Source organism: Echeneis naucrates, chromosome 21 (assembly GCF_900963305.1).
Source record: "Echeneis naucrates chromosome 21, fEcheNa1.1, whole genome shotgun sequence".
NCBI lineage: Eukaryota > Metazoa > Chordata > Actinopteri > Carangiformes > Echeneidae > Echeneis > Echeneis naucrates.
Window position 1 is genome coordinate 3108058 of NC_042531.1, and position 25126 is coordinate 3133183.

The 25126-nt window shown below is 43.3% G+C and overlaps 1 protein-coding gene across 1 annotated transcript; it reads left to right on the forward strand.

Annotated features, from left to right (window-relative positions):
• Positions 1 to 955: 955 nt before the first annotated feature.
• Positions 956 to 4218, forward strand: tent5c (terminal nucleotidyltransferase 5C). Its single transcript, XM_029530657.1, has 2 exons — positions 956 to 1044; positions 2016 to 4218. Exon 2 carries the CDS (start codon positions 2038 to 2040, stop codon positions 3187 to 3189), a length of 1152 nt encoding a protein of 383 aa, XP_029386517.1. The 5' UTR covers positions 956 to 1044; positions 2016 to 2037; the 3' UTR covers positions 3190 to 4218.
• Positions 4219 to 25126: the final 20908 nt, after the last annotated feature.

Here is a 25126-nt window from a genome sequence, read left to right on the forward strand (position 1 = left end):
TTCCCCTGAATGCAAAACCATTAAAATCCCAACATATGTTCTTAGTCAGTTGGTAATTCAGAATGAATGCCCTCTAGTATGTGATATAATATTACCATTGTTTTTAGATGCATTAATTCAATCTAAAGGTCAGTTTCGGGAATGTAGTGTGTGTTACTTGCGAACATGAAGCATTTCTATGTTCATCTGACTGTGTGTATTGGATATTGATGCATTTGTGGCCGATGATGAAGGCCCTGAAAGCCCTTCATTTACAACAAAACAAAAAAAGAAGAAAGTTCCAACTATTATCTCTCGTTTAGAATGCATGCCTTTGTTTAACCCAACAATAATCAACACTACATTAACACTCATCAGTGTTGGAGCTTTAAAACCTGAACAAAATAATGAGATCACAGAAAAGAATAAAAATTCACCTTTCTTTTTTTTCCCCCGCTGACAGTCAGAAATTATTTTAAATTTGTCTTCAGTGTTTCAGAAGTTAAAGTTTGACATTTATATTTTGTATGTTTCCAAAATTTGACTCAATAACTTTCAAACGGGGACGAAAACAGTCTTTTGAATCGCTTCCTCCTTTTGACGTCACCCGCCTGGAGACGCTCCTGGTTACCGGGCAACGCCAAAATCCCGTCGACCAATCAGACGCCTCGATCGGCGCATTGGTACAACCGAACTCTGCGGACCGTTGGCGTCGGAAGTTGAATCTTCGGTAAATATTATAAAATATTATAAAAAATATTTATTTTATTTCGTATTTAACCGTGTGATCGTTTCTAAATGGGCTCACAGTTTGGTTTTGAGACGTTAAAGTTCCCGTTGAACGGTCGGAGGAGGTGGAGGTGGAGGGGGGGTGGCTGTGTCATGGCACGGCGGAGCATCAGCTCCCCTCGGGGGTCGTGCTTCGGCTGTATAAAGCAGGCGTGTCCTCCGGAGGCCCGGCCGTAGAAACTCTCCGCCGGTGCCCGACTTCAGCGTCCTCCCGCCGGGCTGTGGATTATGAGGAGCCCAGTCGGACTGTGAATCCTCCGGAGCTGCTGTGGAACCGTACGTACCGCTCCGTGTCCACCAAACCGCTTTAAAATGCAGTGAACGGCTCTTGGTTCGTTTTTAGGTGGTTTTATCTGGACTGTCGCCGCCATATGGTGTTAAAGTTAAAGGTTTAAAGCCCGTTTTACTGGATTTTAATGACCCGATACAGACAAACTTCACCGTCGGGACTAAACTGATAAATCAGCGGGAGCGAATAATTACAGCCGTCTTTTTTCTCTTTTTGACCCGTGTGGAGAGAGCCGGGGGCTCGGTGCTCCCTGGGCCGGGGCCGGGGGCTCGGTGCTCGGTTCTCTCTCTCTCTCTCTCTCTCTCTCTCTCTCTCTCTCTCTCTCTCTCTCTCTCAGCCCGGCTCGGTTCTCTGTTCTCAGCCCGGTTCGGTTCTCTCTCTCTCTCTCTCTCTCTCTCAGCCCGGCTCGGTTCTCTGTTCTCTCTCTCTCTCTCTCTCTCTCTCTCTCTCTCTCTCTCTCTCTCTCTCTCTCTCAGCCCGGCTCGGTTCTCTGTTCTCGGTTCGGTTCTCTCTCTCTCTCTCTCTCTCTCTCTCTCTCTCTCTCTCTCTCTCTCTCTCTCTCTCTCTCAGCCCGGCTCGGTTCTCTGTTCTCAGCCCGGTTCTCTGTTTGTGTCCCCGGCCGTTCTGGAACAGGCTCGTGCTGTTCTCGAAGCCTCGCGGATCGAGCAGGTTGTCTCGTGCTCGCTGTCTGCAGCTTCACGAGCTCCGAATCGATCACTTGTTTAAATTTTACCGTCAGCTGATCGATAAGCTGACTGCATTTGACTGCGACGCCATTAGTCGATAATCAGCAGCTGCTCTGACAGAATTGTTCTGAAACACGGAGAAGTTCGTGTCGTTGACTTTAACTACTAAATGACCAGTAATTGCACGAGTGACACCAAATTATGTAACAGCTGAGTCAAATAACCATCCAACTTAAAATTGTTTTGTTTTTTTTTTTCTCCTCCTTTCACAGTTAATCTGAACCTTGAGAGAAGATGGACAACACAGAGGAATCAAAGAGTTGTTGTGTCAGCGTCCTGTCCTGGGAGCAGGTGAGCCGGCTGAATGAAGTCCTGACTGAGGTGGTGCCCGTCCACGGACGGGGTAACTTCCCCACCTTGGAGGTCCGGCTCAAAGACATTGTGGCCTGGGTTCGCTCCCGCCTGGAGATGAGTGGTATCAGAGTAAAGGACATTCGCCTGAACGGCTCCACAGCCAGCCACGTGCTGGTCCAGGACATCGGCTGGAGCTATAAGGATCTGGATGTCATCTTCAGGGTTGACCTGCCACATGAGGCAGAGTTCAAGCTCATTAAGGACGTGGTGCTGGGTACCCTGCTGGACTTCCTGCCGGAGGGTGTGAACAAAGAGAAAATTACACCCATGACTCTGAAAGAGGCTTACGTCCAGAAGCTTGTCAAGGTCAACACAGAACAGGACCGTTGGAGCCTCATCTCCCTCTCCAACAATAACGGCCGCAATGTGGAGCTGAAGTTTGTGCACTCGATACGCCGGCAGTTTGAGTTCAGTGTGGACTCCTTTCAGATTTTGCTGGACTCCATGCTTTCCTACTACGAGCTGGCACAGACACCCATGTCACAGGCCTTTCACCCCACCGTGGCTGGGGAGAGCGTGTACGGAGACTTCGAAACGGCACTGAGCCACCTGCGGAACAAGCTCATCGCCACCAAGCGACCAGAGGAGATACGAGGCGGCGGACTGCTGAAATATTGCAATCTGCTGGTGAGGGACTTTCGACCCGCCAGTGAGGAGGAGTTCAAGGGCCTGGAGCGCTACATGTGTTCACGCTTCTTCATTGACTTCCCGGACATCAGTGAGCAGCAGCGCAAGGTGGAGGCCTACCTGCAGAGCCATTTTATAGGTGAGGAGAAGAGCAAGTACGACTACCTCTTGATCCTGAGACGGGTGGTCAACGAGAGCACGGTGTGCCTCATGGGCCACGAGCGACGGCAGACCCTCCATCTCCTCTCGCTGATGGCCTTCCGAGTACTGGCAGAGCAGAACGCCATCCCAGATGCGTCCTGCGTCACCTGCTACTATCAGCCAGCGCCTTATGTCCGAGACCACAACTTCAGCAACTACTATGTGGCTAACCAGAACATTCCAACATGGCTGCCGTGTAACTGATAAAACAAGAAAGTGGAAGGATGTACAAGAGGGCACTGCTGCTGCTGCTGCTTTTGAGAAGAGAAGGAATTAAAAGAGAAAAAAGTGATTATAGAGGCAATAAATGCTATGTTCCTCTCAAGGCACAATTATGTTTAAGTGGACAAGTGTTTTGCTTTGTTTTTTTTGCAATCCTTTCTCATTCCTTATCTATAGAGGTGTCTAGGTCATTGAATAGAAAGTGATATTTTTAAGTGTTATTTAGATTTAATTTTTTTTTCCTCATCATTTTCGATTGTTTTCCTGTTTATCAACCTTATTCTTAAAGGAGCTGTGTTTTGTGCCTTAACCTCCAGGTTTAAACTCCCAGTAATTTATGTATAGGCTGTTTTTTGACGAAAGGGAATAAGATGTTATAGCCTAAAATTTGGTTTTTCTCCTGTGATTTATATATATATAAAAAAAAATGTGAAAAGGAAGAAAAAAAATGCTGAAAATATTTAAAAAAAACTTGTGTTATTGGGGGAGGGGCAGTACGAAAGGTTTTGGCCCAATACAAAAAAAGCAGAGCACTGGTGTTAAAGTTTAAGGCACCGGGAGGGAAGAAAGGTGGTTTCACTTTGGTCACATCACAAAAAAAGGGGACGTGAGAGGAATCAATTTGTTTTAGTTTCTAAAGTGACTATTGCTCACAGACATTACAGCTCTCCTTAACATGCCGGCAGTGCCTGTGATTTGTAAAGATTGTGAGAGAAAATGTGTGTTTTTATTTCCACTGTGGATTTCAGGATAGGACGAGCTCCCCCCTCTTCCCCCTTTATCCAGTTTACTCAGCCCTGTACTTTTCAGTGGAGACCGGCTCTGAGTGGAACTCTGCCGTGAGACAGTTTTGGCCTCAGATAGACAGGCTCCTGTGTGTCTGAGGTATTTTCCCCTGTTTTTAACTCGCTTCCAAAGCCACCACCAGTGACCTCCAGATGTCACAATCCTCTGGTTATTGTGGGAGGCCGGCTGACGGGTCAGAGTGAACATGGGCCCGTTGACAGAATGCGGCTGGCCTCCCTGCGTGGAGTGGCAGGCTGACTGGCAGTCCCTTCCCTTAAAAGGAGCAGCACATGGGCCCGCAGGGTCGTCGCTCACGACCATTGCGGGCTCGACAGCAGCTCTGAAACAGGATCCTCCCCTGACACAGCTCCAAGATGGACCTCTCCAGCTACAGGCCTATAATTATCCTTTTTTCCCAGGGGAGGTACCGGCAGAACCAGGGATGGGTGTGTGAGCAGCAGCAGCAGCAGCGCTCCAACCTTACATGTTTGGAGGCTGAAGCACTTCCTGTCCTCTTTGTGGTGCCTGCTGGGGCCACGTTGTGTTTGAACCCCTTTTGTGGTCATGAGGACGGACCCCTCGCAGTTCGACTGGTATGTTAAGAGGAACGCCAGCATGTCTGCCAGAGGGATACCGCTCCCCTTTTGGATATTGATTTATCATGGACGCTCCAGCCAGATGGCCTGGCACACCAGCTATGTCGGGGTCGCCCCCCACACACACCTGCCCCCAAACCCCCGCATCCTATAAATTTCTAGCCAAGCCTATTATCTGTGAATTTGGAAAGTTTGCATTGTGACATTACTAGCAGACGGATGAAGTTGTGACTTAAACTTGTCATCAGTCCTCTTGTTGTTTTTTTTTTTTTTTTGGGTTTTTTTTTTTTTCTGACAAAAGTTGTTCTTAAACTATAAGTGCCGTCCCCCTCCAACCCCCCCCCCCCCCACTCCTGCCTTATTCCTGCACGCTCTTATTGCTGCTGCTTGTCTCACAGCGGTTCATGTTTATGCCAGATAACCATGAGCTTCTCTTATCGGGCACAGGGCATGATGTGCTGAGCTTTGGTGTGGGAACTGCCATAGTCTTTTTAACAACATGTGAGGTGCCGCACACTTTCTCACTCTGGACCAAAGTCTGCTTTACAACCAGCATCTGACGCTCTGAAGTGCCTTTCACTTTTTGGAGAGTGATGTAGCTTTTTAAAGGGTTTTTTAATGGCGATCAGGAGTTGTTGTTGTTTTTTTTTTGTTTTTTTCTTCTTTTCCTGACATTTCAAACCCTGTGTAACTTAATTATGATACAAGCCACCTCATTGTATTTTGAAACCAGTTCATGGTCAAATGAATTTGGGGGGGCAAAAATAATTTGGTTTGAATTTGAAATTTGAGTTATCTTACCAACTTTTTTTTTTTTTTTTTTTTTTTTTTTTTCCTCCTTCTTTTTAGTTTCAGTCCCAACGATACTTCTCTGTGAAACCTTGTCTAGTCATTCCTGTCTTCTCAGCCATTTTGTTTTACTCCTTTTGTCTTCTCCTACAAGTTTGGGCCTCATTGTCACTGGCAGCCATGTTAACTTCCCTCTCACACCAATGTCTTTGAAATCCAACTTTTGACTCACTCTGATTGCTGAAACAGATGTTGTATATTTACGCCCTTATTTTAATGGACCGCCAAGCATTCATCGCAGCTCTGCCTGCGCCGACACAACCGGGCTAAATTTGTTTTGCTGGCAGTTCTTCTCCCTTTTTTCAAACCAAAGCAATACCTGAAGTGCACTGAGGAGCCATACGGTGGCACAGTAGCTGGAGGTCACTGAGCAGAGACCCCGTACTAACAGAAGCACTTTAAAGAGGCCTTGTTTTTCTCCAAACCCAGCCACCTGAGAGGAATGTAAATAAGCTAATGATGTCAATTGCAGAGGGAGTTGAGCTGGTTCTCAGGGACATACTGTGTCTTGTGGGCTCTGTTTTGTCCCTTTTTCTTTTTTTGGGTGTGATTGGATTGCTTTAATCTCCTCCTCCATTGGGACATCACCTCCCAATACTCACCTCCATTTTGTCCCTTGTTCTGTTAATTGTAACCGACGCTGTAGTCAAACTAAAGGTTCCTATTTGTTGGGTAGCCAGCAGACTTCAGCTTGCTCCAGCCTGACAGCGATCCTGTTTTTGTTTTTTAGTGTGTTTGTTTGTTTTTGTTTTTAATCCATGTATCTAAATGCTCTGAGGCTGAGTCATCACTCAGTGTATGCCCCCCCCCCCCCCCCCCGACCTGTTTGGTCCAAACAGATGGATTTATCATCATGCTCATAAGCCTGAGATGATCTTTGCCTTGTTTGAAAGCCAACGGACAAAACATTGATTTAGAGCTCAAATCCCTTTCATGCAATGGCAGCCCAGAATCTTTCAAAGCATTCCCCCGTTTAACTTTTCTCTTTCTGAGTGATGGTCATTGATTTTTATCAGAGCGCTGAGCCACACTGAAAACCAGCAGCCCGGTGACGCTGTTGCAGGTTGAAGTCTGCTGAGCCTGATCAGGATTAGTCTTGCGTTGGGCTTCTTGTTCACGTCACGAGTGAAGTCAAAGGAAATGAAACACAAGCAAGCGTGCATTTTCCTGACTGTCGACGGTGAATGTAAATCCTTTACGCTGTTTGTCCCCCTGATGGCCGATGACGTGCTCCTGTTAACTAGAGCTGGATGAGAGGGGGCTCATGAGAAATGACTTCCTTCATCAGGGTTTGACATGTATGTCAATGTAACGACAAACGTTTTCTGAAGGACAATGTGAGAAAAGAGGACAAAGTGTTTTTTTTGTTTTTTCTCTTAAAGTTTTCTACTTTTTTTTTTTTTTTTTTTTTTTTTTCTGCTGCAAACTTGTCATTACTATTGATCCTGTTGCTTCTCACTCAACTCGTCTTTGGTCGCCCCACTTGTTTGGGCATTTGTTTATGATTACAGTTTGTAGTTTTTTGGGGGTTTCTTTCTTTTTGACACCTGTAGATGTATTCTTTTCTGGGGGGGTTGCAGAGAAAGCTGTGGATTAGGTAGTTAGTGGTTGTGCTTGTCTGATGTACAAGTCTTAGGCCATAGGAATGTGACGGAGGCCCTCTGGACGCTGTCCCACAGTCTCTATTTGAAGAGTTGTGAAATATAATTTTGCAGCAGATTTGTGTTTACGTTAGAGTGAGTGTGTGTGTGTGTGTTCGTTTGCATGTGTGTATGAAGGGATGCCTGTGGATATACAAGTAAAAAAAAAAATAAAAGTGGGGAAAATATAAAAATTGTGGCACTATATATATTTTTTTGAAATAGTTAATGCAAAAAGAGCTTTTTTGTCAGCTTTGTGATTGTGACAGTGACTTTGATGGTTACAACCATTATACTATTTCATTTTTCAGCACTTTTACCTCACTTGAGTTTTTCCTTTTGAACGGAAAATGTACTTGTACATCAGGAAAATGTGTTTGAAGAGGAAATAATAAATAAAGATTATGAAATGCAACAATCTGTTTCTGGTGTCTGGAGTGTCACACATCAAGCTGTGACAGATTTATTCAAAAGAAACCTTTCAAGTGTTTTTATGTGTAAAACTGTTAAATGTTTAAAGTCTCTGGCCTTTTACGTTCAACTCAAACAAACCCAGCATCAACTCTCCCGGACTGCAGGGCTGTAGCAGGCAGTTTGTTTTAGACCCGAGAAGTACTTCCTGTTTTACACATTAAAATTAACCCTAACCCTCCTTCAGCCTGCACTGTTGATGTATTTTAAAAAATATATATATGTAAACAGAATTTGTCTGATTCAGAATCCAGTTAAGTTGTTTTCTTTCTAATTGAAAAGTTTTTTTTTTTTTTTTTTTATAGTTGCACTATAAAGCCTGAGCAGAGCAACAATATAAAACAATGATATATTACTGTCAAATAAATACAGTAAATGAGCCAGAAAAGTAAAGACTTATACAAAACAGACTCAATAAAATAAATCAGACCAGCATGACTATCCCAAAACCAGGCAGACGGCCCCGCAGGGCCCCAGTTCAGGGGCCCCGAACCTTCTGAGACATGTTACACTGATTAGGGACTTTCAGAGAGTTATTTGTCCACCACGAGGACGAGACAAACGTGGGCGGTCTCATCCTTCAGTCCTCTGGGACTTTTTTTTTTTATTTTATTTTAAATAAATCCAACTTTTGTACAGGTGACACATTAATACGGTTACGTTACACTCTGTACATTAATAATATTCTTCCATCAGCAGAAACTGGTTTTAACATTTTCCCTTTTCCATCCGAGTCCAGCATCCCGACGGAGACTCCAACCAGAGATGTTTTCCATCGTGGTTAGTCCTGCTCTTGCTGATCTGGCCCCCAAACAGCATTATTGGATAATCACAGCCTGGACATTGTTTCAGTGAATCAGCCTGACCTCCACATTTACATCAGCACAGCTCAGGACACCAGAGGGACCTCAGATAAACACATCTCTTCCCTATCTCACACACTCATCCTAACCGCCCCCTCTGCCGTGTCATTTATTTTCCACCCCCCCCCTTCCCTCAGGCTTTGAATCACCAGATGCCATTCATAAAACTTAATGTGTTATCTCGCGGCGATGACTCAGAGCGGACTTTGGTGACGGCCTTCTGTTTTTCCATCCTGATGCTGCATCAACCCTGACACCCTTTCTCTCTCCCTCTCTCTCTCCCTCCCTCTCTCTCTCTCTCTCTCTCTCTCTCCCTCCCTCTCTCTCTCTCTCTCTCTCTCTCTCCCTCCCTCTCTCTCTCTCTCTCTCCCTCCTCCTCTTCTTCTTTGGTTTGTGGTTTTCTATGAATAAAGCTGCAGAATAAAGCTCTCTAGATTGTGAGCGGCAGCAAATATCTAATTTATGTGTGAATTTGATCGTCAGACTCTCTGCAGCTGGACAATCAGCTGGACAAAAAGCACCATTATCATTAATAAACTGGCCTAAAAAGCAAAAAAAAAATGTTGTCTGTGATGACTTTGCTCAGCATGTCCACGGTGCTTTTGATGATGTTCCTGCTGGTGTGTTGTGCTGCCAGCATCTCTTCATAAAATGATGCAGTGACATAAAGACTTTGTGGTTTTGCATGTTTTACTGTTTCATAGTTCACATTTCCTGCCATAGTAGAATGTTTTCTTCCTTGTTGGGCCTCTTTATCCAAACAAAGACAAATAAAAAATAAAATGATACGAGTGTGAATTTGAATCTAGTAGATCCTGAGAATTAAGTTTGATCATACATATATTTATCCTCCTCATGGAGATGTTTGTTTTTCTTGCTGCGTCTGACCAGATAAATGCCTGATTTTACTGACTTTCTCTTTTTTCTTCTAATTTCATATTTATACCTTTAAATTTGGGCCGTGGCATCAGTTCTCACCGAGAAGCGTTCAATCTCTATTTCCACCTATTTCACCTCAGAGCAGCTGATTTTTCTTTGTTGTTTCCTGTTCGTTGGGATAAATGTGGAAGTTGTCTTGGTCTAAATTTACACATTTGGTATCTTGAGTATTTGCAGCACATGTGTTGTTGTGGAATTGCTGAATTTACTCAGTTTTTCATAAGTTGCAGCTTGAGCTCTCCAGGCCACCGTAATCAATATCTGTTTCCGGGTCACGGGTGCTGGAGCCAGCTCACACTGGGTGAGGGCCAGTCCGTCCCAGAGACAGACAGTCAGACCTACGGACAGTTTGGAGACACCAGTGAACCCAAACACGATGTCTTTGGACGGCGGGAGGAAACATGGAGGCCCCAGGCCGGGAACTGAACCTGTGACCTTCTTATTTGTGGGGCAACAGCACTCACTACTCTGCTGCCGTGCTGCCTGAAGTGTTTCCATTCTAACTGAATATTGAAAACCTCTGTGAAGTTCAAATATGAAACACATGACCCCAGATCGAAGCTGTTGGCCATAAATAACAGCAAATATTCCTCTGGTTCACGGAGTCCACAGGCTGACTGAGGAGCTCGAAGACTTGGCGTACATGGAAACATTAAGGCTGAAGGATGACTTGGCCCCAGCAGTTTCCCTCTTGTCCCTTCTGTTTTCCTTATTTTCCTTCCTTTCTTCTTATTTGTGTCTGTCTGCCCCCCCCCCCCCCCCCCCCAACATCCTATCTTAAACTGTTCATGCGTATCACAGTCTTTTTTTGGGAGGGGGGAGAAACACCACGGACGGCAGCTTTTCTCGGAAATATGTTTGATAGTTATGATTTTATGGTGCGAAGAAGAAAAAGATCCTGAGCGCCTTGTGAGAATTTAAGACTCTGATCCACTTAACCAAAGCAATCCGTGGGACTGGACGCCATCAAAGGTAAAAATATATACCTCATCTTTCCCCGGACTCTTTTTGAAGTCAAAGACTCCGGGATGTGTTTGAAAACAGATTTTTTCCAGCTTCAGTCTGAGCCGTTCCTCACACCTGAACGTTAAACGTCCCCTGAGGAGCTTTTGAGCTCCATCAACAGGCCGAAGCTTCGACTCTGTGGCTGATCAACGGGGGGCAGTAACGTCCCCTCAGCTGCAGGGATGCACCGGCCCAAAGCCTTAAAGGCCGTGAAGAAGAAAAAAGCCAACCACTGACCATGGATGAAAACAATTCGGGATTTTAAATGTTTGTTTCATCGGTTTATGAGGGAGGAAACGCACCGACCACATCTGGGGGATGTAAACAGCAGGTGGGAGATCAGTTTCTCTCGGAATCATCTGTATGTGGATGTTTGAGCTGCTTTGTTTTCAGGTCATCTTTCACTTCAGTCCATGTGTGAAGCCATCTGGAGGTTTTCTTAACATCACTGAGTAAATGCAGTTTTATTTTAAAGTTCAAAGTTTTACTGGTTTAAGTTCATTTCAATATTAATCTCCCTGAAATGTTCACATTGTGTTACTGTTGTGTGGGATGAACTGTGTACACACATATAGACATTTTTAGAATGATCATTTTATATTTAACTTTTCTTTTTACTGAGCTGTGGCCTTTTTTCTGACGCAGCCGTGTGTCTCGCTTCCTGAGTTTCTGAAACGCAGTGATATGAGAACCGTCTCCATGAGGCCGTTTTAGAGTTTCAACGAAACCACGCAGCACCCCACACCCACTTTTACCCCCACCATCCTGTGCATGCAAACACAACTCGATGTGAGGTACCCACACACATTTACAAACACAAAAAAAACCCTGCAGCAGTGTTTGGCCAGTTCAAACAATGCACGATTTCTGGAAAAACACTGACACAAGAATTTGGATGGGGGGCGGACAATGGGACGATAACAGAGAGCAGAGAGAGCGAGCGGGGTCAGGGGGGTCGCCCTCCATCTTTCTCTGACCCACACACCTGCCTCGAACAGCAGATTATTGTGTAACTCTTGTTGTCACCAAACTTCTCTGTGGTCTGTTTTTTGGCAGGGATTCTCTAAATTGGCATCAAGCGTTAAGTTTTAATCCTTCAGACTTCAGTCTGGGATGATTTGGCAGATCTGTATTGACTGCTGGGAACAGGAAGTGGTGGCTCATACAGAAAAAAAAGCTGGTAGTTTTGTAGTTTTGGCTTTTGGTGTCTGTCTCAGAATGGATCAAAGGTCAGAGCTGAAGATGGTTTATTTATTTGGAACAGCAAATTAGTTTGGAGAGAATCTGTGTATCTGTCAGCTGACAATGTGATTAATCAGAGGATTCAGTTAAAGTCAGAGCGTGACGGAGGTCGAGCATTAACCGTGTTTGTATGATCAGAGTTTAGTATTTTTATGTGTCAACACAGCGACGTACAGAAAACTGGACCTGAACTGTAGCAGTGTTTAGTCGTTGCCAGACCTAAATTTAAAACTCAAACGACGCAGGCTTTGGAAGTCGGAGTCGTGCTGGAGGGTTCAACGTTCACCCACACGGCAGTGACCACTTTCACCCACAACAGGAAGTTTGTTTTTTTTTTAGTGGAGGAAGTTTTAACCTTAAATGGCTTTTTGTCTCTGTGAGCATCCTGCTCCTGTTATCAGACATTCAACCTGTTTAGTGTCGCAGGTCTAAGTGGCCGTTTGGTGTTTAATAATCTGAAGGAATGCCTTCAGATCTTTTTTGGCAGCGTGATGACTGCACAGAGTCAGAATCTGCTCTTAGACTAAGCAGCTTTTTCTACATTAAACCAAACTCTGAACCTTTCACTGATCTTTTCAATGTGCTCAGCCAAACACACACACTGAACTCAGTGCCGCACCTTTCACACCTTCCATCCACCCTAACCACTTTCGCACAACAACATGACACAACATTTTCCTGTGAGCAACAAGAGCTTGAAGATTTCCTCAGAAGCTTATTAGAAATAAGACAAATGAACACGCTGGAATTATGATGACCTGATCACCTGTTTGTCTCCACAGCTGGGCGGGCTTGTGATATTTCTTGCATTAACGCAACCTTGTTGCTCTGAGTGAGTCGAAAATAAACCGTCAGTCAAAGAACAAAGGTCGAGATGCAAGTTCAGGCTGTGAATCAGCGGTATTTACAGAGCTGCGTCTTCCACCCCCTGGTGTTTCACAACACCCCCAGTGCTGTTTGACGGAGCAAAGTTAGCGTGATTAGAAACGGCCCTCCGACTGCGAGGCCTCTCGGAGCCAAAAGTTCAGAAAAGACGCGGCATCTTTCATCATGGCGTTGTGTTGAGAAACACTCCTGCAGCTGCTGATAGCTGGCCTCACAGCTCAGGGGTGTGTGTGTGTGTGTGGGGGGGGGGGGGGGCGTTCCCACCAATTAGAGCTGAACTTATTTGTGTAGTAAATAATGCAGAAAAATGCTTCCACATCTCGCTCCACTCCTTCCTGCGCTGGCGGCCGGACCGTGCAGGGCCTCATGAGTGGGTGCACATTAATTAGTGTTTGGCTGGATTGAAGCTGATGTGCTGTAGATCCCTGAGTAACCTCATCAGCATCCAGGCGAGCCGTCCAGGAGTAATGAGCTGCGGCGCTGATAACATCTGTTTTCCTCCGATGATGATTTTGTTGATAATGTGTTGTGTGTGTTTTGCTCCTTCACGCGTGTGTGTGTGTGTGTGTTTGTTGACGAACCGGCCTGTGTCTTTGCTGCTGTCCATCAAAGACATCTGTGGAGTCAACTGGAAGGAGAAAACAACACAAGAGGTGGAAGCACAACGTTGGACCAGAACCAAAGTCCAGATGCTCATCTGGTGTGTTTTGAGTAGAGTAATACTGACCAAACTCTGAGGGGCAGGGCGGTTGGGCTTGTTTGCTTTTGTTAGTTTGCTCCCTACAAATCAACGCGTCCTCGCAAAGTTCAGGAAGGTGAAGTGGAAAAAATGAGCGGCAGCCTTGAGCCTGTCAGGAAGGCGGGGGACATCGATTTGTGATAAATTAAAGTGGGACTTCTGGCCAGTTCGTTTTTTCTCGACCTGGAGACGAAAAAAGGGAAAAATCTGGTTGGATGAGTCCATTTTTATAGTTTTTCAGACAATAACTGGTTCATTTCTGTGGCAAATTTGACAGGTCCTTTATTTTGATATCCACATTCCTACACACGACGGTGAACTGTGAAGCAAACAATAAATGAGCAGTTTTTTAATTAGTGATTTGATGTCAGAGGTTCATTCATGAGTGAAATTCATGCATCTGACGTCTTGTGAGGAACATTTGACTGTCGATGAGGTGTAAAGTCATTTACTTTTTTTTCCCCTCCAGCTGCTGCCATCCAAAGTCACCGGTGCATAAAGAACTCACCTCATCTTTGCATCTCCTCATGGCTCGCTGCCCGAGGCAGAAATCCTCCAAAAGACTTCGCTGTGACTCTTCTTTGGTGAGGAATTTCTCATTAAATGATGTATTTTATTTTTACTGATTAATGCTCTGTGTGTAGGCTCCGGTGTCTGAAAGATATGTTCAATAGGAAAGCTTCAAAATAATAAAAATAATTAGAATCATAGAAACTGCTTCATTAAAAAAAAAAAACAAACACAAAATAAATCATGTGGATTTACAGACTGTACAATGTACTTCTGTATACACACAGTGAAAACAATAAACGGCAATTTATCAATAAAAACATAAACAACTCAAACACAATAAATAACTAGAAGAAATTAAAATGTAAAAAAATGACATCATGCAGTTTATAAAAGTGAGAACTAAGAAGCGAATGAAAAGAAGTCACTTTCCTTCTGTGATGTTTTAGAGTGAGCAGCCGTCCTTCGAGTACACATCGAAACGGTTCTAGTTGACGTGCAGCATCAGAATTAAACGACAAATTAAAACAGGTCACAGCTCGTTTGGCTCCTGATCAGAGAGGTCAGCGGCCTGAAGTAAACCTGCATCAGACCGAGGGGCCTGATGGGAAAAGCCCGCTGAAGTTTTTAATCCTGGACTCCAGATACTGCCGGGAGGATCTCAGTCTGCGGATTGAGCTCTGTTGTGTAACTTGGAGTTGGGTCCCACTGGGTTTTATTGGTGATCAGTAAAATCTCAAATTTAATTTAAAAGCAGACGAGGCCAGAGGAAGAAGCCATCCTCAGTATAAACTTCACGCTCGGCCTGCGACGTATCAATAATCCCAAACTGCTGCGTCTGCAAGATCAGTTACTGTCAGAGTTCGCTCCGGGGAGTCACAAGGGTCAGAGCCAAGACGCCAAATGTTATTGCTGTGTTTTATTCTTCTGTCAACAAACATTTCAAAAGTTCAGAAGGTGACTGGAGTTTGGTTTATATCGTGAAAACAGACCGAGCTGGTGAAGATGAGGAGCCGCTGATTCCTCTCGTGTTTTTACAAAAATTCATCTGGAACCCCAGTTTAAGACAAGAATGTGAGTTATGAGTTAATCTGTTTGAAGCGGCGCTGTCTAATCTGTACAAGGCAGCAAAGAGATGACTATCAAATCCCCAAAACCCAAACTGCAGATTCACAGTTCGCTCCTCTGACATGAGAAAAAACAACAAAAACTTTCTCTGGAGTAGTTTAGAACAAATTCCTGCAGAGATAAATCAGAAATATGTTGTATCTTAAATTTAAAGCCAGACAGGTTTTGTTACACTGCATGAAAACAAAACAGTCAAACTAAAAGCTGTCCATCACAGATCTGTCACTCTCCTCCTGGACTTAAAATGAATAAATAAATAAAGTTCGTAAAGTTGAGCAGCTTGTGTAAACTGTCCAACCTTCTCAGGAATCAGGCAAGCTGTGCAAACACAAGCAGCCCCCCCTCCGTGTCGAGCCCCAGAGGACCATATATAGGAGGACCAAGGTCCCGAGAAACAGGTGACGGGTGCAGGGCGGAGGGTGAGCGACCTGTGGCTGAAACAGAGAAAGGAAAGAGAGAGAGAGCAGTCCGAACATGTTCATGTTCTCATGTACCTTTCCACGCACTGCTGGTTAGCTTCCCAGAAAGAACACACACACACACACACACACACACTGCCTCACAGATCCTGTTCCAAGCATGAGCGCATCAGCTCGTGTGCACGCCGACCTCCTGAGGATTTACATGCACCCTGCCACCATGTTAATTTTTCACATTCCCATCAGAGCGAGGCCAGCCGAACATGTGTTCAGCCATAAATGCTGCACAGCTCCGACTCCATACGACGCCGTCTGCATTCTCCTCCTCCTCCTCCTCCTTCGTGTCTTCCAGACTTTATAGAGAGCGGCTTGGCTCTGGACTTTTAGTGCACTTTGGCATAGTGTTCCCATTATCGTCCTTCAGCACGCTGGAGCAGGAAAATGGGCCTTCGTGCTGTGACTGAAGAAGTCGGAGTTCATCGTTGTTCACCAACAGGTTTCACTTTCCTCCTGAAACTGCAGATGAACAATGTGGAGTCACCTGCTTTTGACTTTTCTCAGTAAATTAAAGTCCGAGGTTCCCGGTTTTGGGGTCAGGGCTCCTTCAAAGTGTCACGTGTGGCCGGATGTGAGATGATTAATGGGAAAGGAAAGACGAAAATGGGTTTAATGTGTTCTCATGTTTTTGCTCTTTTCTTCAGTTCCTGCTGCTTTTTTTTTGGGGGGGGGGTAAAATATTTAGTAATTTCATCCCTTTGAGGTTCAAATTGTTGTTGAAATGAAACCATGTGAGAAGTTTAGAGGAAACGTCTCTTTAGTGGTGAAGGCTAATAAGTCATAGATGTTTGAAAGCATTAATTCAGTTTCAGCTTCAGTAAATGCACTTTGCACGCTGCTGATGGTGACAACATCCGGCCTCTCGTCTTTGTTTCTGCATGCAAATGATTGGCTTTGTTTTTATTTTCATTGCAGAGGCATCTGCTGAGTTCAGGTTCACGTGGTTGAGATCCAATGATCTGGTTTCTCCGTCTCAGCACTACACTTACAACTGAAACGCAAACAAGAACATGTTCCTTTTTAGTTTCTTTTCGCTTCACATTCTCACTTTTTTTTTTTTTTTTCCTCTTTGCTCTTTCTCGCTCTTAATTGGCCGTGAAAGTTGCTTTCTTCTTTGGCAGTCGAATATTTTGAAAAATGTAAATCAAAAAAACAACCCGAAACCCAACTCTGTTTGTGAAGTGTAAACTGTCTTTATTCCATCCTCCATCTGTGCGTAGCTCATAATTCTTCAGTTCATTTGCGAGATATTTGCAGGCATGAAGCTTAGCCACATTGCAGCTGAGGAAGTTGATGTTTATTTTCTCTCATACAAACTTCATCAGCGCCTTTAAACCCGCGACCTCTCAGGTCACAACGATCACATATCACAATATGAGAAGGCGGCTCAGCTAACCGGCAGCTGGAGGCCTTAAATATGAGGTTAGCTGCTTACGGTCTAAAGGTGGACCTCCATGTGGGCTTTGATTATAAATCTGTTTCTATATTCATACAGTGAAAGTAAGAAGGAGCTTCAGAGGAGTGATCTACGGTACACTGGGATGGATTTTGGTTCTTAAAACCATAAATCTGCAGGCTTTATCGATGTGAACGGCTCAAATATAACAATGGAAAAGTGTAAAATACATTTAAATCAAAAAATGACTTTAAAGCCCAGGCAGGAAAATGTCACTTGAAAATATTTTAGTAATATATAATTATTTTGTTGCTTTCCGGATTTCTTCTCTTTGTCTGGGATGAATTTGAAGAGTGAAACGGAGAATGTGATGTAGATGGAGGCTAACACTTCAGCTCCTGACATAATGGAACATATTACCTTATAAAAGAAATCATATGACATTTATTACACAGCTCTCGTCTCGATCGGGTCTCCTAATGGATGTACAGTTGCTGGATTAAGCTCTGTTGGACCTGGTTCTTTCTGGGAAGTGGGGGCACAGACCTTCAGACTAACAGCAGGATGAGTCATGTTTCTGTCCACTTGATGGATGAATATACGTCCATTATTCACTTTCCTTTATCTGTTCTAATTTCCACCAAAGGGGATTTTTCTCATGAGGGAAATATCTGGCTCTGTAGCTGCTGAGTGCTCCGACATGTTCACCAGCTTTGTTAGCTGTTTCTACAGTCGACTCATCCCAGCAGTAAGATGAAAACAGCCGCCGGCTCCAGCTGGAAATAATATTAATGAGCAAAGTGAAAAATGAACCAGGAGAAAGAACTTTTTCTTCGATAGAAATCACAAAATCACGGTGTCGGAAAAAATGATATCAAGTATAAATAGTTAACAGCATTATGTAAATTAGAATGAAAGATCATTTATCAAAATGATCAACCAAAGTGGAGTAAAAAGTAAAAACCAAACTGGGACACAGGGATATAATAATAATAATAATAATAATAATAATAATAATAATAATAATAATAATAACAATAACAACAACAACAACAACAACAACAGTAGCAGTTGAAAATAAATAATAAACTGTAATTGAGAAGAGCTGCATCGTTGGTTGATAAAAATATTGATTAATGATTAACGGCTTTATTGATCTGTCAGTTTTCAGGATAAATAAAAATGCAGGTGGAGTCTCTCTCAGCTGAGCTGATTGATGATTGATTGTTTGAACTAAATCTGAACTCGACAGAACAGACGATGAATCGTATGCCGGACTCGCAGCTTGTTTGGTCAGATTGTAGTTAAATAAAAATAATTTCACATTAAATAAACTCTATCGATATATTAGACTGTCCATTTGGACCATCAACAACATTTTACTGTTTAAAACTTTATATACGATCAGAGTTTGCCAACATAAGGCCCAGGCTCCTCCAGAGGGTCGCTGGAGGACTCTGAGCGGTCCTGAGATCATTTCCACTTTTCTGTAACGTTTGATAGTTTTTGGCATCAGACTGCCATTTAAATCAAATCAAATCAAATGTATTTATTTCTGTGGCGCCAAATGATAACAAAGTTACATCACTTTACACGTCGAGCGGGTTCGGACCGAACTCCTGGTCCAGGAAGTTAAGAAGTTTAGAGAATTTTCTTTAGTTAGCCTCGGTTGGACTTTTAAAGATAACGGGAACATCAACATAAGAATCAGGACAGATTACAGAGCCGGGCCGATCCAGCCTTCGCTCCTCCACAGCTGCACGTTCTCCTCCTAAAAAAAACAAAACAAAAACAAGATGGTGCCAGCCAGTTTATCATCTCAAAACTTCAAAATGGCCGCTGACGTCGCGCTGGTTCAAACTTCATACTTTACTCAGAAACTGGAGTTATGAAGTGTTTTCATCCATTCATTCATTCATCTTGTCCTCCTTATCGCGGGGTCACCCTGGACAGGCCTCCAGTCCATCACAGGGCCAACACACCGACACAGACAGAGACCAACAACCACGCACACTCACACCAGTGAATTCACTTCGTCACATTCTGCCAGCGTGTTTTTATTACAAACTGTTGGTCATTTGGATCGATTCGTTTTTTTTATCACGTATTAATGAAGCTGCCTGTCAGAAGCCGGTCGGTCGGCCGGTTGTTTATTCTGAACGGATGGCTCTCCAGTTCGGACTGCAGACTGGAGGCAGCTGCAGGTACTACAACCAGAAAACACACATTTAAATGTTTCACATGGCTGCAGTTGTGCGTTCCTTAACAACAGTATAGATCACGTGATGGCCCACACAGATGTTGACCTGGAGCTCCCAAACAACATGACTGCGTGAGCTTGTATAGATGTCGACATAAATCTGTACATCCACGCCTCCTCTCCTCGCTCTGACCCCGTCCTTCAGGTTTAATCACGCCAGCACGTGCTCGGTTTGAAACGCTGCCACGTATCTGTGCCGTTGATAAAAGGCAGCCCAGACAACACGTCCCGTTATTAAAATATTTCCCCCAGACGCACAAACACCATCTGGTTTGGATAACTTTCCATAAGTCGTCTGCGGATCGTGTCAGTCGTCAGGCCCGGCTGGAGATGTATGGGTCGATTGTTGGGATACTTTTGCGACATTAATTTCTCATATCTCATATCTCTGGATCCTGGCCATTTTACACGGCTTCACCTCCTCAGTCTAGACTGAAATATTTCATCACTTATTTAATGGATTGTCGTAAAATCCGATCCAGGTGGTCGCGGTCCCCAGAGGATGGATCCTGCTATATCCTGAATTTCTTGTGGGCCACCGTGGATGTTCAGTTTGGGATGTTTTGACTGTTTCCCGTCCGTCTGTGGAATATCTCAGCGTGGACTGGTTGAAGTTTGTGTTGACATTCACGGATCCCAGAGGATCTACTGTCTTCTCTGTCAGTGCCACTGTGGACGGGACCAGTTTGGAGCGATCTCAGTCAGCTCTGCTGATTTCTGCTCTGTGCAATGCTCCGCTTTTTGGCCAGGAAACTGTAGAAACAATGAGTCTCTGCTTCGTGGTTCCTCGTGGTAACAAGAAAGACCAAAAACAAAAAGCCAAAGTTGTTCACTTCCTATCTGCTCAGCATCATCTCTCCTCTGCCGCTGGGAGCTTGTTAGCATGTTGATGCTTCCACTTAGCTGCAGCGCTGCGCAGCCCCGTCGAGCTGCAGACTCTCAGTCTGGTTTGTTCCTGCGCGCCAGCTTTGGTGTCGACACAGTGTGGCGTGCATCAGATTTTCCTTTTGGTTTATGCGCTATTTGCCTCTGTTGACATTTAACCCTGTTTGTTTTCTTCTTCCCTTTTATTATGTCAAACACCAGACGGCATGGACCAATGTGGACTTTTCATGGGGTCTCAAATGCTCCGAGTGCGGTTAGCAGCGGTAAAAACGGGCCCACCGCCACTTTGGACAAGTGACAGTGAATAAAATACACAAACAAAGGAAATGAGTCAGTCTCAGCTTTGGCGTTTGTGTCCAAGTTTGAGTAAATAACAAGTGGAGCTAGCAGCAGGGGAAGAGGTAATGACATCGGAGACTACTGGAGTGCTCGGCGTTCCCATAGGGGGCCTCGTTAGTGCAGCCGCACACGTTTTATGGGATTGACCGTGATCTTGACTGAACACACAACCGGCAGCTCGTCGTACAGCTTCCTCATGCACTTCACCAATCCCCCGTGGCGTCGTGCGCTGCTAATAATTACTGGTGAGGGTGGTTTTTAATTTTTCCTCATCTGGAGGTCAGACCTGATCAGGGCATCGTTCAGCGCTGTCTGAATCTGAGCTTCAAAGGCGGAACGGCGAGGCCTAATGGCTCCGAGCACATGGTGGTGATGAGGGCTCTAATTTCGTCCAAACATGGATGCTGACTGAGCGGTTAGGAGTTTATTTCTTCTTCTTCTTTGCACTGAAGTCTGCCTTTCATTTGAGCTACTTTTGCCATTATCTCTTCATCTTTCCACTTTGGATATGTGCAAATGTGGGAACCTTCTGTTGTGTGAGAGCCAAGCACATGAATCACTGCACGCCGCTGCCTTTCCCTTTCCCTCACGCTCCCTTCAGGTGAGTGTGGTCACGTGCGGTCCATTCCCGTGTAAACCAGCTGCACACCATCCCGCGGTGCATTGGGAGCCACGAGGCCGCTCGGAGCAATTCGTTTCTGTTTGTTTGACCAGGTGGGAGCAGATAACGTCCACTTTTCATTCTAGCTGTGCCACATCGAGCATCAGTTCGTTTTCTGCGTGGAGTTAAAGCCATATCACTCCCCCGTTGGCTAAAACGCTGAGGAGGGAAACATTTTGACTCTCCAAAGGAAATAAAATCCATCTACCAGCTGAAGCTGAAGCCACCAAGACCATTTAACTTTTACTGAGCAGCAGCCGCAAGTCAGAATTACAGGAGTCAGCCATGTTGGACTCCAAGTATAAACGTTGAAGGGGCCACTCCGAAGCCAAGTAGTTAGGGATCAGGGGAACCCCCCCTCCACTCCCATTTCTGGCGATGCTCAATTTTTTTTTTATTTTTTTTCCTGCACGTCTCCGTCCTGTCATATAATAAACGCCCACAGCTGTAATGGAACCCGCGTAAGGCAAATGTACAGAAAACAAAAAGTCTATGATTGTCTCCGTACAAACCAGAAATCACACTGACCTCTCATGTCAAGTCAGCTTTTTATTTCTTATTAAAGTTGTTATTTCAAAGTAAAATAATATTTTAAAGTTGCTTTATCTCAAATCTTAACTCCCGGAGGATGTTAAACTCTAGCCAATATTAAATCAGAGCCTCAAACTTTTGGACTTCGACTTCATCCTCTAATAATTTATTTTATTGTAATGACTTGCTGATATTGTAAATAATTTAGTGACTCATTTTAAATAGTTCCTTTTTTACTCCTTTATTGTAAATCTGTTTTATATTTTATTCTTCTGTTAAAAGAATTTATTTTTGCTTTGTTGTATCAAATCTGTTTTACAAAAATACCTGCATAACTCTGCTTTTTAAAGTAGATTAGACACATCAACTGCAGCCCCAAGTGCAGAAATGCCTTTTTACATCAGTTGAATAAGCTTTTTCACTTTTTCAGCTGATACACGACTCATTTCGTTTTTGAAAGTAATGTTTGTAATAAGTTAATGGAAATGTCTAGTTCCATTTTAAAGATTAAATGTGTAATTTTCTACAGATTCCTCCGGCAACACGAGGTAAGTTAAACAGACGTCTCCTTCTAAAAAACAAATCACTTACAGAGACATTAACACAGAATAGAATAGACATCATCTGCTAGTCGTGTTAAAAATAAATACGCTTGCTGGACTTCCCTGAATGTGAAATGCCAGTTTTAACTACAGGGAAAAATCCTCACAGCATGTTTGGCCCAAACAATGAGCTCATGTTTGAAAGTTGGAACAAAAACAGCGTTAAAAGTGACTTTTTCTTCATTAAAACGACATTTGGAGTTCAGTTTAATGGGTTCATTTAGCTGCCGGGGAACAGACATGTTTCTTCTCTCTTTCCAGAGAACTATGAACAGTAACGCTTCATTTTTTTAGACTGTAGTATGAATTTTTAAAGGTCCTATAGAGCATAAAGTTTTGGATCAGAGCCGTTTGGACTTCTGTAACTTTGTGATGTCACAACTAAACAGTCACTGCGCTCAGTCCCGCCCAGCTCACTTCTGATTGGCTGTCTGTTGTTACTGCAGCTGAATAAAAAGAAGCAGCTCAGTCACAAACCAGTTTTATAATTGTTGATTTACATGATCGGACTGAAGCTCAGAGTCTGGAGAGTAAAAAATAAATTCTAAATTAAATTCTAACTTAACGTAGATCTGGTGAAGCAGAAAGAAAAGTGATCTGTTTGGGCTGTTTTCCTGCTCAGACTGCAAATTGAACTGTGCTGGTTTCCTGCCTCTTCCTTTCTGTTTGGAGCAGCTAATCCCCGTCTGTCACGGAGGGAGGCCCATAAAAGATGGATTTCCTGCTCCGTCCGGCCGCGGCTCTTCATTTACAGGACAGCAGCATCCTTCCGCCCTCCATCTCCTGCTCGCCACTTTAATCCAACAAGGACGAAAAGAGAGATTAAAAGGCGAAGGATGGGGTGTGATGCAAAGGAGGGGGGGGTCACGGCGGTCAGCAGGATGTGGGCAGGTGAGGAGACGGAGCTGGAGGTTTTTAATCAGCGCACGGCTTCCTGGAACACGATGCTGTTTCTGTGCAGAGAAGGTGAGACTGGTGGAAAAAAACACACACTGAGTGCAACACCTGCTGTTTATCCTCATAATTCAGACACTGATGTGTCTCAGCTCTTAAAGACAAAATGCACCTGATGTCTGTTTTATCTGTGCAGCTAAATCAGTCACATTTAGAAAAACTAAACGCGTTCTGTATCTATGATAAACATTTAAGCACTAAATAAATATGAATATATTCATAAACCAAACTAATCAGGTTGTTGAAGATTTCTGTTATGTTACCAAAGATTTTGTGATATTTTTTGATCAAAAAGAAAAAAACAAACAAACAAACATTACAATAGATGTAATTTGCTGCAATTTATTTAGAAAAACAGCCAAAGCACCAAATAAATATGAATTCATTTGCTCCTGACTGGCCTTTTTTTAAATTAAATGATTTGTTTAGGAATGGATGATGATGAGTCTGAGGATGAACTGGTGTTTTCTACATATTGTGTCCAAATCTATTTAAAGAACGTTGCCTCTTGACTCATAATGTTGATTTATTCTGAAGTATTTAAATATCATAAAGAATTATACTTTGTAAATGTAATATAGTAAAATCAACTGGAGTTTGAGTGGCTCCATTAAAATGATAAATGGATAGTAAAGCAGAATTTCCTGGTTTCTATTTTTTTGTTTTTATACATTTCAGCCCTTCTCGTTGTTCATATTAACATGATTTTAATCTGCCAACTTTTTAAAATGTGCCGTTCTGTTTGTGTTTTGGTCTGAACCAGACTCACAGTCTTCACACAACCTTGACCTCTTACACAACATTTAAACGCTCCAAGTCTCCTGATTCTATCTGAGCAAACTTCGGGATACTCAGACAGAAACGGCAGCAGCGTTTGTTTCCCACGTTGACGTTTTAGTCAATATCCAGAAAAAGATGTACATTTTTTACAGGATGTTTTTTTTTTTTTTTGTGGTTAAATTTAAAAAGTTATCTTTAAGTTTGTGTGTTTAAAAAAAAAAAGGAAAAAAAAGTTTTACTTCAGTCTGCTGCTGTCACTTCAGGATAAATCTGAACCTTTCCTATTTTATCTGAATCACTCTGACATTGACTTCTCCATCCTGATCCTCAGGGTCTATTTGGAGTCTTGATGCTTGTGATCCATGAAGACGTGAAATCTTGACGGAGAAGATGGACGGAAACATCTGGATAGTTCATCAATGAGGCGTGAAAGTGAGAGAAGAAAAAGGGGTTGAATCTTCGGTTATCTAAACCCATTTTGGATTTTATTTAGCTTTATTTTTTTTATTTAGCATAAATGAATTTCTCAGGAAATTGATAAAATTCACCTAATTGAGAAAGACATCACCGATTCAGGGCAGGTGTGATGTTTTATGTGTTTTTGCAGAAACTTAGCATGAAATTTGAGAAAATTTGAACTCGAGGCCAGAGAAGTCCTCTGAAATATAAAAATCCATCAAGCACCTTCCAAGTAAACTCAGATTTTTCTCTTCACAGAAACTTTTGACATTTTGACGCACTCCAAATTGCAATTACCGACTCACTCCGCCAGACTTTAGAAGACTCCAAGTCCATTTTGCTATTTTATCAGTGTAGAGAGCGAGAGAGTGATTATTATCCGTCTCTGGCTGACCTGAATTCAGCACAGCTCTTGGACACCGTTCTTAGTTCATGGACAGAACCTTTCTGTTTTCTCTCTCAGGAGCTCTTGGTTTGTCATCGCAGTTGTAAATATCACTTAGATCCAGTTATTTGAGGTGGAAATTAAAGTTGGGAGCATTTCGCATCCAAAACAGCAGCTATTGGAGAACATAACTGAACTGAGGAAAGGATGGAAAAACAAGAACTCATCTTTTAACCAAATGATCGATATGAACTTTATTGTCTTTGTATTTAGTGATTTTATTTCCTGACTAAAATCGAAGGCTGTTGATCTGTGAGGACAATCAGAACTGAGAAGCACTTTGACAAAACCATTTTAATCAGTGTAAACAAACAGTTCAGGACACCACTGACATCATTTCCTGTTCTGCCTTTTGCATTCATCACTTTGAAATCATAAAAAAAAGACAATTAACATTTCCAGAAAGTCACAATTTGGCTCATTATTTATATTTATATATGTATATTTACATTCTGATAAGATCACAGTTCTACAATAA

Bases quoted from the DNA above. Each gene is read 5' to 3' on its own strand.
- tent5c (XM_029530657.1), top strand. From the start codon at position 2,038: ATGGACAACACAGAGGAATCAAAGAGTTGTTGTGTCAGCGTCCTGTCC.